At 43.1% G+C, this 11,939-nt stretch overlaps 1 protein-coding gene across 4 annotated transcripts in view; it reads right to left on the reverse strand.

Moving 5' to 3' along the window:
• cnksr1 (connector enhancer of kinase suppressor of Ras 1) overlaps window positions 1-7,894 on the reverse strand; it is an 88,372-nt gene extending 80,478 nt beyond the window's left edge. Inside the window, exons 1-2 of one of the 4 annotated variants that reach the window (XM_046366424.1) lie at window positions 7,644-7,894; window positions 1,676-1,833 (exon numbers count right to left, since the gene is read on the reverse strand). In XM_046366424.1, coding sequence (XP_046222380.1) covers window positions 1,676-1,833; window positions 7,644-7,695 — 210 coding nt within the window. In that variant the 5' untranslated portion in view covers window positions 7,696-7,894. Of the gene's footprint in view, window positions 1-955; window positions 1,040-1,675; window positions 1,834-7,643 lie in introns of those variants that run through there. The other 3 variants (XM_046366421.1, XM_046366422.1, XM_046366425.1) reach the window with 3 other exon arrangements.
• Between the last annotated feature and the right edge of the window lie 4,045 nt (window positions 7,895-11,939).

An 11,939-nucleotide genomic window follows, 5' to 3' on the forward strand; every position in this document is an offset into this window, starting at 1 on the left:
TCCTGGCATGAATAGCAGGGCGCTGAAATGTTGCGCGATTTTTAACAAAAAGCTGCCTGAATTCTCTACTTCCTTAACAGGTTTTAAGCTACGGTGTTCCAGAATGAATCACCTTGGCTTTACCTAACAAACGGCCTCACATGGATACTTAATGTTCATGATCCGGTTTAGGACCCTTGAAGCAAATACAGTACATGAGTAGCAAGTTGAGCTGTAGAGTGAAGCTCTCAGGTGTTGCTCTCCTCCACTCAGCTCAAGGTCTCTCTAGTGCTTCCCGTCATATCAAATTTTACTCGTCACATTCTTCATAGACAACAGGTATAAACTAACAGTGAAATGCTTACTTAGGGGTCCTTTTCCAACAATGCAGAGTTAAAGATCAGATTCAAATAGTGGCACAGTGAGTAACGAATAAAAAATAAAATGGCTATATATAGGGAGTAGAAAGTAACAAGGCTACAGTTGAAGTCGGAGGTTTACAAACACCTTAGCCAAATACATTTAAACTCAGTTTCACAATTCCTGACATTTAATCCTAGTCAAAATGCCCCGTCTTAGGTCAGCCGGGATCACCACTTTATTTTAAGAATGTGAAATGTCAGAATAATAGAGAAAAAATGATTTATTTCAGCTTTTATTTCTTTCATCACATTCCCAGTGGGTCAGAAGTTTACAATACACTCAATTAGTATTTGGTAGCATTGCTTTTAAATTGGTGGTCTGCTTGAAACATGTAGGTTTACGAGACGCTGCCGCTCTATCCTGCCCGATGTAGAGAAAAACCAGTCTAGACTTATTTTAACCGTGTCCTCGTCCAGCCACGACTCTGTAAATCATAGGATATTACAGTTCTTCAGGTCCGTTGATAGGATAGTCTCAAACGGAGTTGGTCTAGTTTGTTCCCCAGTGATTGTACATTTGCCAACAGAACAGAGGGCAAAGGCGGTTTACTCACTTGCCGCCATAGTTTCATCAGGATTCCCCACGTCGCCCGCTAATATCGTCGTCTTCTCCACCTCCGAGTGTTGGGGATTAGGGCCTGGTTCCCGGGTGAGCAGTATGTCAAGGTTAGTGATTTCAACGTACGGAAAAAAAGTCACGATCAGCGCAAAAACAAAACAAAAAAAGACACAAAAATGGTCACCAGCCCTGACCTACTATAGAACCCAAAAATAATGTATAGTAGTATCCCCTATGGCAAATGGCCTTTCTAGGCTGAATCTTAACTTAAGAAACATCAATGCATGGATGTCAATGGCAGATTTGGGAGGGTTCAGGACGTTATTGCCAATCTCCTCCTTCCACAAATAGCCATTACCACCTGGAATGCAGTGGAGCTGTAATGGGAGATTAATTTAGTGCCTGATTAAAATGATGTGAAATGCAAAGAATGTCAAAACAATTGTATTATCTCCAGGAATTAGTTTAGACCAGGACATCAACTCTATGCATATCTCAAGTTAGTCTCGGGCCCTCTAACAATATATATACCATTTAGCAGACGCTTTGACCCAAAGCGACTTAATCACGCATGCATACATTTTATATTTGGGTGGTCCAGGGGATCGAAGCCACTATTCTGGTGTTGCACGCACCACGCTCTACAGTACCAACTAGGCTATAGAGGACCACTATGAGCCATCCAGCCCCTAGAGAGCAACAGCCCAGGCCTCACCAGGGAGCAGAGCTTCTCCACGGCCTCGAGGATGAGCTCCTGGTGGCCAATCTTATGGACGCCCAGACGCTCCAGGTCCTGGGAGGAGAGCTGCAGCAGTTCCAAACCAGTCACCTGCCACTCTGTGAAGGGGTACTGCTGGAGAGGGACGTCCAGACCTGGAGGGAGACCACACATGGATAATCGTATCATTTTTCAACCTTTTATTAAAAACGCAAGTGACAAATGTGCAGTTACATTAGTGTACTTTTGTTTTTTGCCCTAGCACTAACACACTTGATTCAAATAGAGTACAGCACAGAACAGTAGAGTACAGCACAGAACAGTAGAGTACAGCACAGAACAGTAGAGTACAGCACAGCAGAATACAGCACAGAACAGAATACAGCACAGCTCAATAGAGTACAGCACAGCTCAGTAGAGTACAGCACAGCTCAGTAGAGTACAGCACAGCTCAGTAGAATACAGCACAGCTCAGTAGAATACAGCACAGCTCAGTAGAATACAGCACAGCTCAATAGAGTACAGCACAGCTCAGTAGAGTACAGCACAGCAGAATAGAGTACAGCACAGCTCAGTAGAGTACAGCACAGCTCAATAGAGTACAGCACAGCTCAGTAGAGTACAGCACAGAACAGTAGAATACAGCACAGCTCAGTAGAGTACAGCACAGAACAGTAGAATACAGCTCAGTAGAGTACAGCACAGCTCAATAGAGTACAGCACAGCTCAGTAGAATACAGCACAGAGCAGTAGAGTACAGCACAGAAGAGTAGAGTACAGCACAGAAGAGTAGAGTACAGCACAGAACAGTAGAGTACAGCACAGAACAGTACAGCACAGAACAGTACAGCACAGAACAGTACAGCACAGAACAGTACAGCACAGAACAGTAGAATACAGCACAGCACAGTAGAGTACAGCACAGCTCAGTAGAGTACAGCACAGCTCAGTAGAATACAGCACAGCACAGTACAGCACAGCTCAGTAGAATACAGCACAGAACAGTAGAGTACAGCACAGAACAGCACAGCTCAGTAGAGTACAGCACAGAACAGTAGAATACAGCACAGCTCAGTAGAGTACAGCACAGAACAGTAGAATACAGCTCAGTAGAGTACAGCACAGCTCAATAGAGTACAGCACAGCTCAGTAGAATACAGCACAGAGCAGTAGAGTACAGCACAGAACAGTAGAGTACAGCACAGAACAGTACAGCACAGCTCAGTAGAATACAGCACAGCACAGTACAGCACAGCTCAGTAGAATACAGCACAGCTCAGTAGAGTACAGCACAGCTCAGTAGAATACAGCACAGCACAGTACAGCACAGCTCAGTAGAATACAGCACAGAACAGTAGAATACAGCACAGAACAGTAGAGTACAGCACAGAACAGTAGAGTACAGCACAGCTCAGTAGAGTACAGCACAGCTCAGTAGAGTACAGCACAGCTCAGTAGAGTACAGCTCAGTAGAGTACAGCACAGCTCAGTAGAATACAGCACAGAACAGTAGAGTACAGCACAGAACAGTAGAGTACAGCACAGCTCAGTAGAGTACAGCACAGCTCAGTAGAGTACAGCACAGCTCAGTAGAGTACAGCACAGCTCAGTAGAATACATCACAGAACAGTAGAGTATAGCACAGAACAGTAGAGTAAAGCAGAGGTCAATAGAGTACAGCACAGAACAGTAGAATACAGCACAGCACAGTAATAGCACAGCTCAGTAGAATACAGCACAGAACAGTAGAGTACAGCACAGAACAGTAGAGTACAGCACAGCACAGCTCAGTAGAATACAGCACAGAACAGTAGAGTACAGCACAGAACAGTAGAGTACAGCACAGCACAGTACAGGACAGCTCAGTAGAATACAGCACAGAACAGTAGAGTACAGCACAGAACAGTAGAGTAAAGCAGAGGTCAATAGAGTACAGCACAGAACAGTAGAGTACAGCACAGCTCAGTAGAATACAGCACAGCACAGTAGAATACAGCACAGCACAGTACAGTATAGCACAGCTCAGTAGAATACAGCACAGAACAGTAGAGTACAGCACAGAACAGTAGAGTACAGCACAGCACAGCACAGCACAGCTCAGTAGAATACAGCACAGAACAGTAGAATACAGCACAGGTCAATAGAGTACAGCACAGCTCAATAGAGTACAGCACAGAACAGTTGAGTACAGCACAGAACAGTTGAGTACAGCACAGAACAGTAGAATACAGCACAGCTCAATAGAGTACAGCACAGCTCAGTAGAGTACAGCACAGCTCAGTAGAGTACAGCACAGCTCAGTAGAGTACAGAACAGTAGAGTACAGCACAGCACAGCTCAGTAGAGTACAGCACAGAACAGTAGAATACTGCACAAACTCTATTCTATTGTACAGCACAAGACTGTCCTATACTCTAATCAACTTGTTTAAACTTGACTGTACTCAACTGTGCTGTGTTTTACTCTACTGTTTTCCAATGTAGGCCTACTGCTAATGTAGGCCTACTGTACTTTGCTGACCAAACTTATGAAACAGACATCTATGATTGGTTTCTTAAAAAAGGCAAATAATGTATCAAAAACTAAAAATAAGTGTTTGATATTAGTTGCCAGGGGTCTTTACGTCAACATTATTGTTTTGATCTATTTCTAATACACTTTAAGACTTTTTCTGGTAGCTGTTTTCTAAGACCCCTTTTTCCATCTGTTCGATCAGAAATCAAATGGTTAAAAAATGAAATATATATATATGCCTTAATTTCTCAAAAATATAGACTCTTTGCTTTCACGTGACATGCTCTTACGAACTTTAAAATGTTGGTGCTCGTAGGTCCGTTAACATGGAAATGCCCTAAACTAGTAATCACGTTTTTAATATGAGCCAGCAGACCCTCCAATAAAAGTCTTACCCATCTCTGTCCATATCACAACAGCATTATCGGGGTCATTATCTGTATCCTCATCATCACCGTCAGGGCCAGCCCTGCTCATAAGCGGCCGCTAGGGGCCCTGACCTCCAGGGGGCCCCAATTGACTTTATTAGTCATTCTCACTCAGATATCATATTAACATGGCATATTGCATGACAAAATGTGTACAATTGCAGGAAATTAGCTGTAAAACTGCACATTTTTCTCACCGCCCCATGAAAAAAAAATGAGTAGAATTGCATGAAATTGATTCTAAAATTGCCATATCTTCTTCCTCCCCCATGACAACTTTTTTTAGAATGTCAGCAAACTTGCTTTAAAACTGAAAAAATGTTCTGCGCCCCATGGCAAAATGTGTAGAATTGCCAGAAACTCTACAAATTCAATTATCCTCTCTACCGTCAAGAGGGGGGCCATTTAAAATGTTTTGCCGGCGAGGTGGGGGGCCTACAAACAACATTTTGCTTAGGGCCACCAAAAGGCTAGGGCCGGAACTGATCGCCATTATCGTCATGGCCATCAGCATTGTCATTATTTTCATCACAGAGGAGAGGATGCCTCATGATTTACTTCGTCCAGTATTGCCGTAGTAACCCAATTAATAATTACCTGTTCCACGCATGGTAAAACAGGAACTGTCGGTGGCTAATTGGTGTGCTAATGCTAATCAAATGAAAAGGCTGTGGGGTTACTTAAAGGTCGGCGGACAGCCATTCAAAACAGCCTGGGACTCCATCATAATGACTGGTCGTACATCAGGTTGTTTACGCCAATCAGCACTCGCTTGCTTCGGTCTAATTAGCTAAGTGGATGGATGCAAGCTCTGGGGGCAGCCAGCTATCCTAATGCGACATTGTAATAAGCATTAGCACAGCATTCTCAGGTGCCATAATGGCAAGTCAACAGCGGGTAAGTTAAGTCAAAGGAGGAGGAGGCCGTAGGAGGACAACAACCCAGCAGCAGGACCGCTACCTCCGCCTTTGTGCAAGGAGGAGCACTGCCAGAGCCCCGCAAAATGACCTCCAGCAGGCCACAAATGTGCATGTGTCTGCTCAAACAGTCAGAAACAGACTCCATGAGGGTGGTAATGAGGGCCCGACGTCCACAGGTGGGGGTTGTGCTTACAGCCCAATACCGTGCAGGACATTTTTCATTTGCCAGAGAACACCAAGATTGGCAAATTCACCACTGGCGCCCTGTGCTCTTCACAGATGAAAGCAGGTTCACACTGAGCACGTGACAGACGTGACAGAGTCTGGAGACGCCGTGGAGAACGTTCTGCTGCCTGCAACATCCTCCAGCATAACCGGTTTGGCGGTGGGTCAGTCATGGTGTGGGGTGGCATTTCTTTGGGGGGCCGCACAGCCCTCCATGTGCTCGCCAGAGGTAGCCGGACTGCCATTAGGTACCGAGATGAGATCCTCAGACCCCTTGTGGGACCATATGCTGGTGCGGTTGACCCTGGGTTCCTCCTAATGCCAGACAATGCTGGACCTCATGTGGCTGGAGTGTGTCAGCAGTTCCTGCAAGAGGAAGGCATTAATGCTATGGACCGGCCTGCCCGTTCCCCAGACCTGAATCCAATTGAGCACATCTGGGACATCATGTCTCGCTCCATCCACCAACGCCACGTTGCACCACAGACTGTCCAGGAGTTGGCGGATGCTTTAGTCCAGGTCTGGGAGGAGATCCCTCAGGAGACCATCCGCCACCTCATCAGGAGCATGCCCAGGCGTTGTCGGGAGGTCATACAGGCACTTGGAGGCCACACACACTACTGAGCCTCATTTTGACTAAGGACATTACATCAAAGTTGGATCAGCCTGTAGTGTGGTTTTCCACTTTAATTTTGAGTGTGACTCCAAATCCAAACCTCCATGGGTCGATAAATTTGATTTCCATTGATAATTTTTGTGCGATTTTGTTGTCAGCACATTCAACTATGTAAAGAAAAAAAGTATTTAATAAGAATATTTCATTCAGATCTAGGATGTGTTATTTTAGTGTTCCCTTTATTTTTTTGAGCAGTGTACAAATCACACAACATTCACTGGAGGAGGAGTTGCTTTCAAATGTCAAAGACTATCTGGAGTGTTAAAGATCTCTCTCGGTTTCCTGGTACAACAAAATACATATCATCACATGTTCTACACCAGGGGGTCTGGAACAGGTAGATCGCGAGCTACCAGTAGCCCGCCAATCAATTCTGAAAGTACGTACATATTGTATGTGTTCCATCGCAAACTGTCATTAAACATCAAGCTTCCCAGCTACTATCCATTCAAAGCCACATTGACAATATCCCACCCTGGTAAGCAACTACACTATTGGATTTTAAAAAAAACGTTACACAATATCTGCAAACAAATGTCCAGTTTTATTGCCCGTTTGTCTGTTAAATGCACGCAGGTCTATTACTCTGTATATAGCCAGTTCGCGATACGAGTGACAACCGCGCTTGTGGGTAGACAAAGACTTTCCCCAAAAAACCTCGATTAAAATGTTAACAGTAAAGTACGTTTACTTGACAGATCTCTATCACGATTATTTGCATCAATCTGGTGGCGATTGTTCTGCCATGACATGTGCAAGCAAATGTAAGAAACTTTGAAGCCGTGTAGCTTTACAGGATTGAACTGTAATAACACATGGTGGTAGTTTCTAATAATGTCAGAAACAGTTGAGTAACTGGCCCGGTTTCTACTCGCTGCAAATGACAGCTCAGTATTTGGTGTAATTTAGAATAGTTTGGCTGCTTTAATAAACCCGCACACTCCAATAGTTACACATAGTCAATAACTGATACATGTAGGACGTGAAATAGTAGGCCTATTCGCGCTTTGGTCAACGTGTCCTTGTCGACAAAAGTACAAAACATACGATCACTTTATTAAATGGCCATTCAACTTCACTTCCTCATTCCACCTACACCTCCCCTTCCAAGCGGATTTGTGGATGTTTTACTTACGACTACCTGCGTGCAAACCGAATTAAACGCACCTGGCAAACACAAAAAGGCGCCGTTAATAGCCTACCTTTGAGCCAGTCGCTTACTCTCTCCTTGCTCCACGACGTTATAGGCTCCATGCTTGGAGTCCTGGGAACGTTGATTCAGTTATTCCCAATCGAATTCTTCAACGGACTCTACAAGGGATCAGAGGAAGGAACAATTCATCTCGACGATGATGATGATGGGCACTCCCATTTCCAGGTAAATCGCCGGGGAACCAATAGCATGAAGCTTGTCTGCCTGTGATTCAGATGCGCATATTTTCTTCACACTCAGTTTGGAGCGGTGGGAGTGGTCGAATTAAATAATATTGGTCTAACAAAAAATATTCCTTCAAATTTTTGACTATAATTTGATGAAGGATTAAACGAAAGCACTGGAACGAGTAGTGAAGGCTGGTCTTTATTTTTGTCGACTTAATCCTTATCCCTTAATCTTTCCCAAAACAGTGCGTTGCTTTTGGGAATTGGCTTTGTTTGTCAAGAGTGGAGTGAGGAGTTTTTTTTCCCTATTTTAGCCTTGGTACTAGAGCCAAGTGTATTGCAGCAACTCTACTTTAACTATACTACTAGCTATTAGGCCTGCTCTGTAATATAGTTTACCATTGTATGTGAGTTGTTTTGTTTAATTATTTATATACTAACATAGGCTATTTAAGCAATAAGGCACGAGGCGGTGTGGTATATGGTGCCTGGACACAGCACTTAGCCGTGGTATATTGGTCATATACCACAAACCCCCGAAGGGCCTTATTGCTATTGTAAACTGGTTTCCAACGTAATTAGAGCAGTACAAATAAATGTTTTGTCATACCCATGGTATAGGGTCAGCCAATCAGCATTCAGACCACCCAGTTTATGGTCATACATAAAGTAACTGACATGCTTCTGTTAGGAACATGCACATGATCAACACATCAAAACATATCTATCATATCCAATAATGATAAGTGCGTCTCCTAAATAAATAAAACGTCAAGTGTAATGAATCATTTCTGTAGAAAATAACTTACTGGTATTATAGACTTTATTATTGGTGCCTGTCAGGTCATGTTTGGACTCATTTTGAATTGGAATAGTAAGGAAACAGTTGTGAAATGTGTTGGGGAACCGTTACAAAACAAGTACAGTACTGAATGAACCTCAGAAATCAAAGCTGGATTAAAGGCCAAGGCATCAAAGACTTCCCTCTGATATTTGGCACCCCCTGGTGTTTCTTTCAAGTGAGGCATGACGATAGAGGGAGAGAGGACCAAGAGAGAGCCTGCCCCTTTCAAGCTCAATGCCATAACGCCCCTTTGGCATATACAGTAAATGCCAAGGTGTTCTTGTATTTTTATTGCATCAAAAAGATTGGATTAGCATCACACCAATATGTTTACGTTAAGTTTTCATCAATCCATTCATGCTATTCGCCCTCATTGTCTTCCGACAGGTGGCGTCACACCCAGGCGACTACCGTCCCTCAACCGACAGTGCAGAGGGATTTGTCGCACTATTTGATATAAGACATTGATTTGCCTAATAACATTTCCTTTCATGTCTGCATAGAGGCTACTCAAAGGACAGACTATAGTGATTGCTTCTGCTTGATATAAGAGTGTAACAGAGCACAGACCAGGTCGCCGTGGCCTGTAATGGATTTGGTATTTTATTAGGATCCCCATTAGCTGTTGCAAAAGCAGCAGCTACTCTTCCTGGGGTCCACACCAAACATGAAACATAATACAGAATGACATAATATAGAACATCAATAGACAAGAACAACTCAAGGACAGAACTACATACATTGTTTTAAAGGTACACGTAGCCTACATATCAATGCATACACACAAACTAATAGGGGAGAGACGTTGTGTGTTGCTTTATTTGTTTTTTTAAATCAGATTTGCTGTTTATTTGAGCAATATGAGGTGGAAGGAAATTCCATGCAATAAGGGTTCTATAAAATACTTTCTTGAATTTGTTTCTAGATTTGGGGACTGTAAAAAGACCCCTGGTAGCATGTCTGGTGGGATAAGTGTGTGTGTGTCAGGGTCATGTAAACAATTTGGGATTTTCAACACATTCATGTTTCTTCTAAAAATAAGTGTTACAGTCAGTCTCTCCACAAGTGTTAGCCAAGAGAGACTGGCAGCATAGTATTTATATCAGCCCTCAGATTACAATTAAGAGCAAAACGTGCCGCTCTGTTCTGGGCCAGTTTAGGGCTGGGCGATATGGCCAAAATATTATATCACAGTATTTTTTTTTTAATTGGACGGTATTTGACGATATTTTTAGTTTTTGAATAATACAAGTTCTACATTTGCATAATGAGTAGTGAGTGAACCTAGGGTGGCAACACATACATTCTAAGTGATGTCTTTCATTTGTGTTTAGTGAGTCCACCAGATCAGAGTCAGTAGATGACCAGTATTTTCTTTTAGGAATGTAAGTCAAGTAAAAGTTGTCAAAAATAAAAAATAGTAAAGTACAGATACCAAAAAAATTACTTAAGTAGTACCTTAGGTAAAAAAATACTTGAAGTGCTTTCACCACTGCTCAACTGAGATCATTTCCACACTACCACGTAGGGCTGCATGATATGGGCAAATCATCTAGGACTTATTTTTAACCAAATGTTGCAATTGTGATTTGACTTGCGAAACAGTTGGAATCATGGAAATAGAATGACTATTCTAATTCTAGTTAGAAAATAATAGTGGGCACTTTGAATACAGTGTTGTTTGAGATGACAACTAATTAAAATGCCAGAGAGGTGTTATTGTGACAGGGTAGGAACTAAAGTGTTGATAAGTGTTTCCTAGGTTACCCTAAAAGCTTTTTCTATTAGCTTCTTCGTGTAGCTAACATACTCTTGCTTTGCATATTCCTCTTTGATTTAGAAGGTACTGTTGCACAAACAACATGCTGATTTAGGTCTACACCATCACTGGTATTATCAGGCTGTATTAGCTAGCTACATTTGCTCTTACCCAGTACATTTATTAGCTAGCTAGCTATTAGCATTAGCAGCTAACAATTAGCGTCTCACAGGATTTAGGGCAACTTGCAAAGGAAAGACAAACTAGCTGGTTGCTGATGTAAGAAACACAAACTAATAGTGTCATTATAGAACGCTAGGGGATTTATCTTAAGAAGCAAAGTGAAAACAGCATTGTTGTCATCAACATTGTTGCATGGACAATATGGTGCCGACAGAGATAGTCGCTATGCTGGAAACTATGCAGTATTTTTTGTTTGTTTATGTATTAATTCTTACACTGTTACCCCAGGAAATCTTAAGTCTTATTACATACAGCTGGGAAGAACTATTGGATATAAGAGCAACGTCAACTTACCAACATTACGACCAGGAATACAACTTTACCGAAGCGGGTCCTCTGTTTGGACCACCACCCAGGACAATGGATCGGATCCCAGTAGGCAACCCAAAAACCGGCACTGCAGACAGAGCGGTCTTCTGGTCAGGCACCGTAGACGGGCTCACCGCTCCCTAGTGTACTACTCGCCAATGTCCAGTCTCTGGACTACAAAGTAGGCGAAATCCGAGCAAGGGTTGCCTTCCAGAGAGACATCAGAGATTGTAACATTCTCTGCTTCACGGAAACATGGCTCACCCGGGATACGTTATCAGAGTCTGTACAGCCACCCGGTTTATTCACGCATCGCGCCGACAGAAACAAACATCTCTCTGGTAAGAAGAAGGGCGGGGGTTTATGCCTTATGATTAACGAGTTGTGGTGTGATCATAACAACATACAGGAACTCAAGTCAAGTTGCGGAAGGTAGTGTAGCAATGATCTAGAATGATGCTAGCCCAGTCCTTTTGTTGACCTCACCTGGAATTCCTTACAATCAAATGCCGAGACCGCATTATCTACCAAGAGAATTCTCTTCGATTTATAATCACAGCCGTCTACCCCCCCCCCCCCCCCCCACCTCCCGGGCTAGCATCATTCTAGATCATTGCTACTCTAACTTACGCAATAAATAAAAAGCCTTCCCTCGCACTCCTTTTAGCAAATCTGACTACGACTCCATTTTATTGCTCCCATCATATAGACAGAAACTAAAATAGGAAACGTCCGTGCTCAGGTCTGTTCAACGCTGGTCCGACCAATCTGATTCCACCCTTCAAGATTGTGTCAATCACGTGGACTGGGATATGTTCCTGATAGCTTCAGGCAACAACATTGATGTATATGCTGATTAGGTGTGCGAGTTTATTAGCAAGTGCATCGGTGATGTTGTACCCACAGTGACTATTAAAACCTTCCCCAACCAGAAACTGTGGATTGATGGCAGTATTCGCGCAA

Source organism: Oncorhynchus gorbuscha, linkage group LG10, assembly GCF_021184085.1.
Source record: "Oncorhynchus gorbuscha isolate QuinsamMale2020 ecotype Even-year linkage group LG10, OgorEven_v1.0, whole genome shotgun sequence".
Classification (NCBI taxonomy): Eukaryota; Metazoa; Chordata; class Actinopteri; order Salmoniformes; family Salmonidae; genus Oncorhynchus; species Oncorhynchus gorbuscha.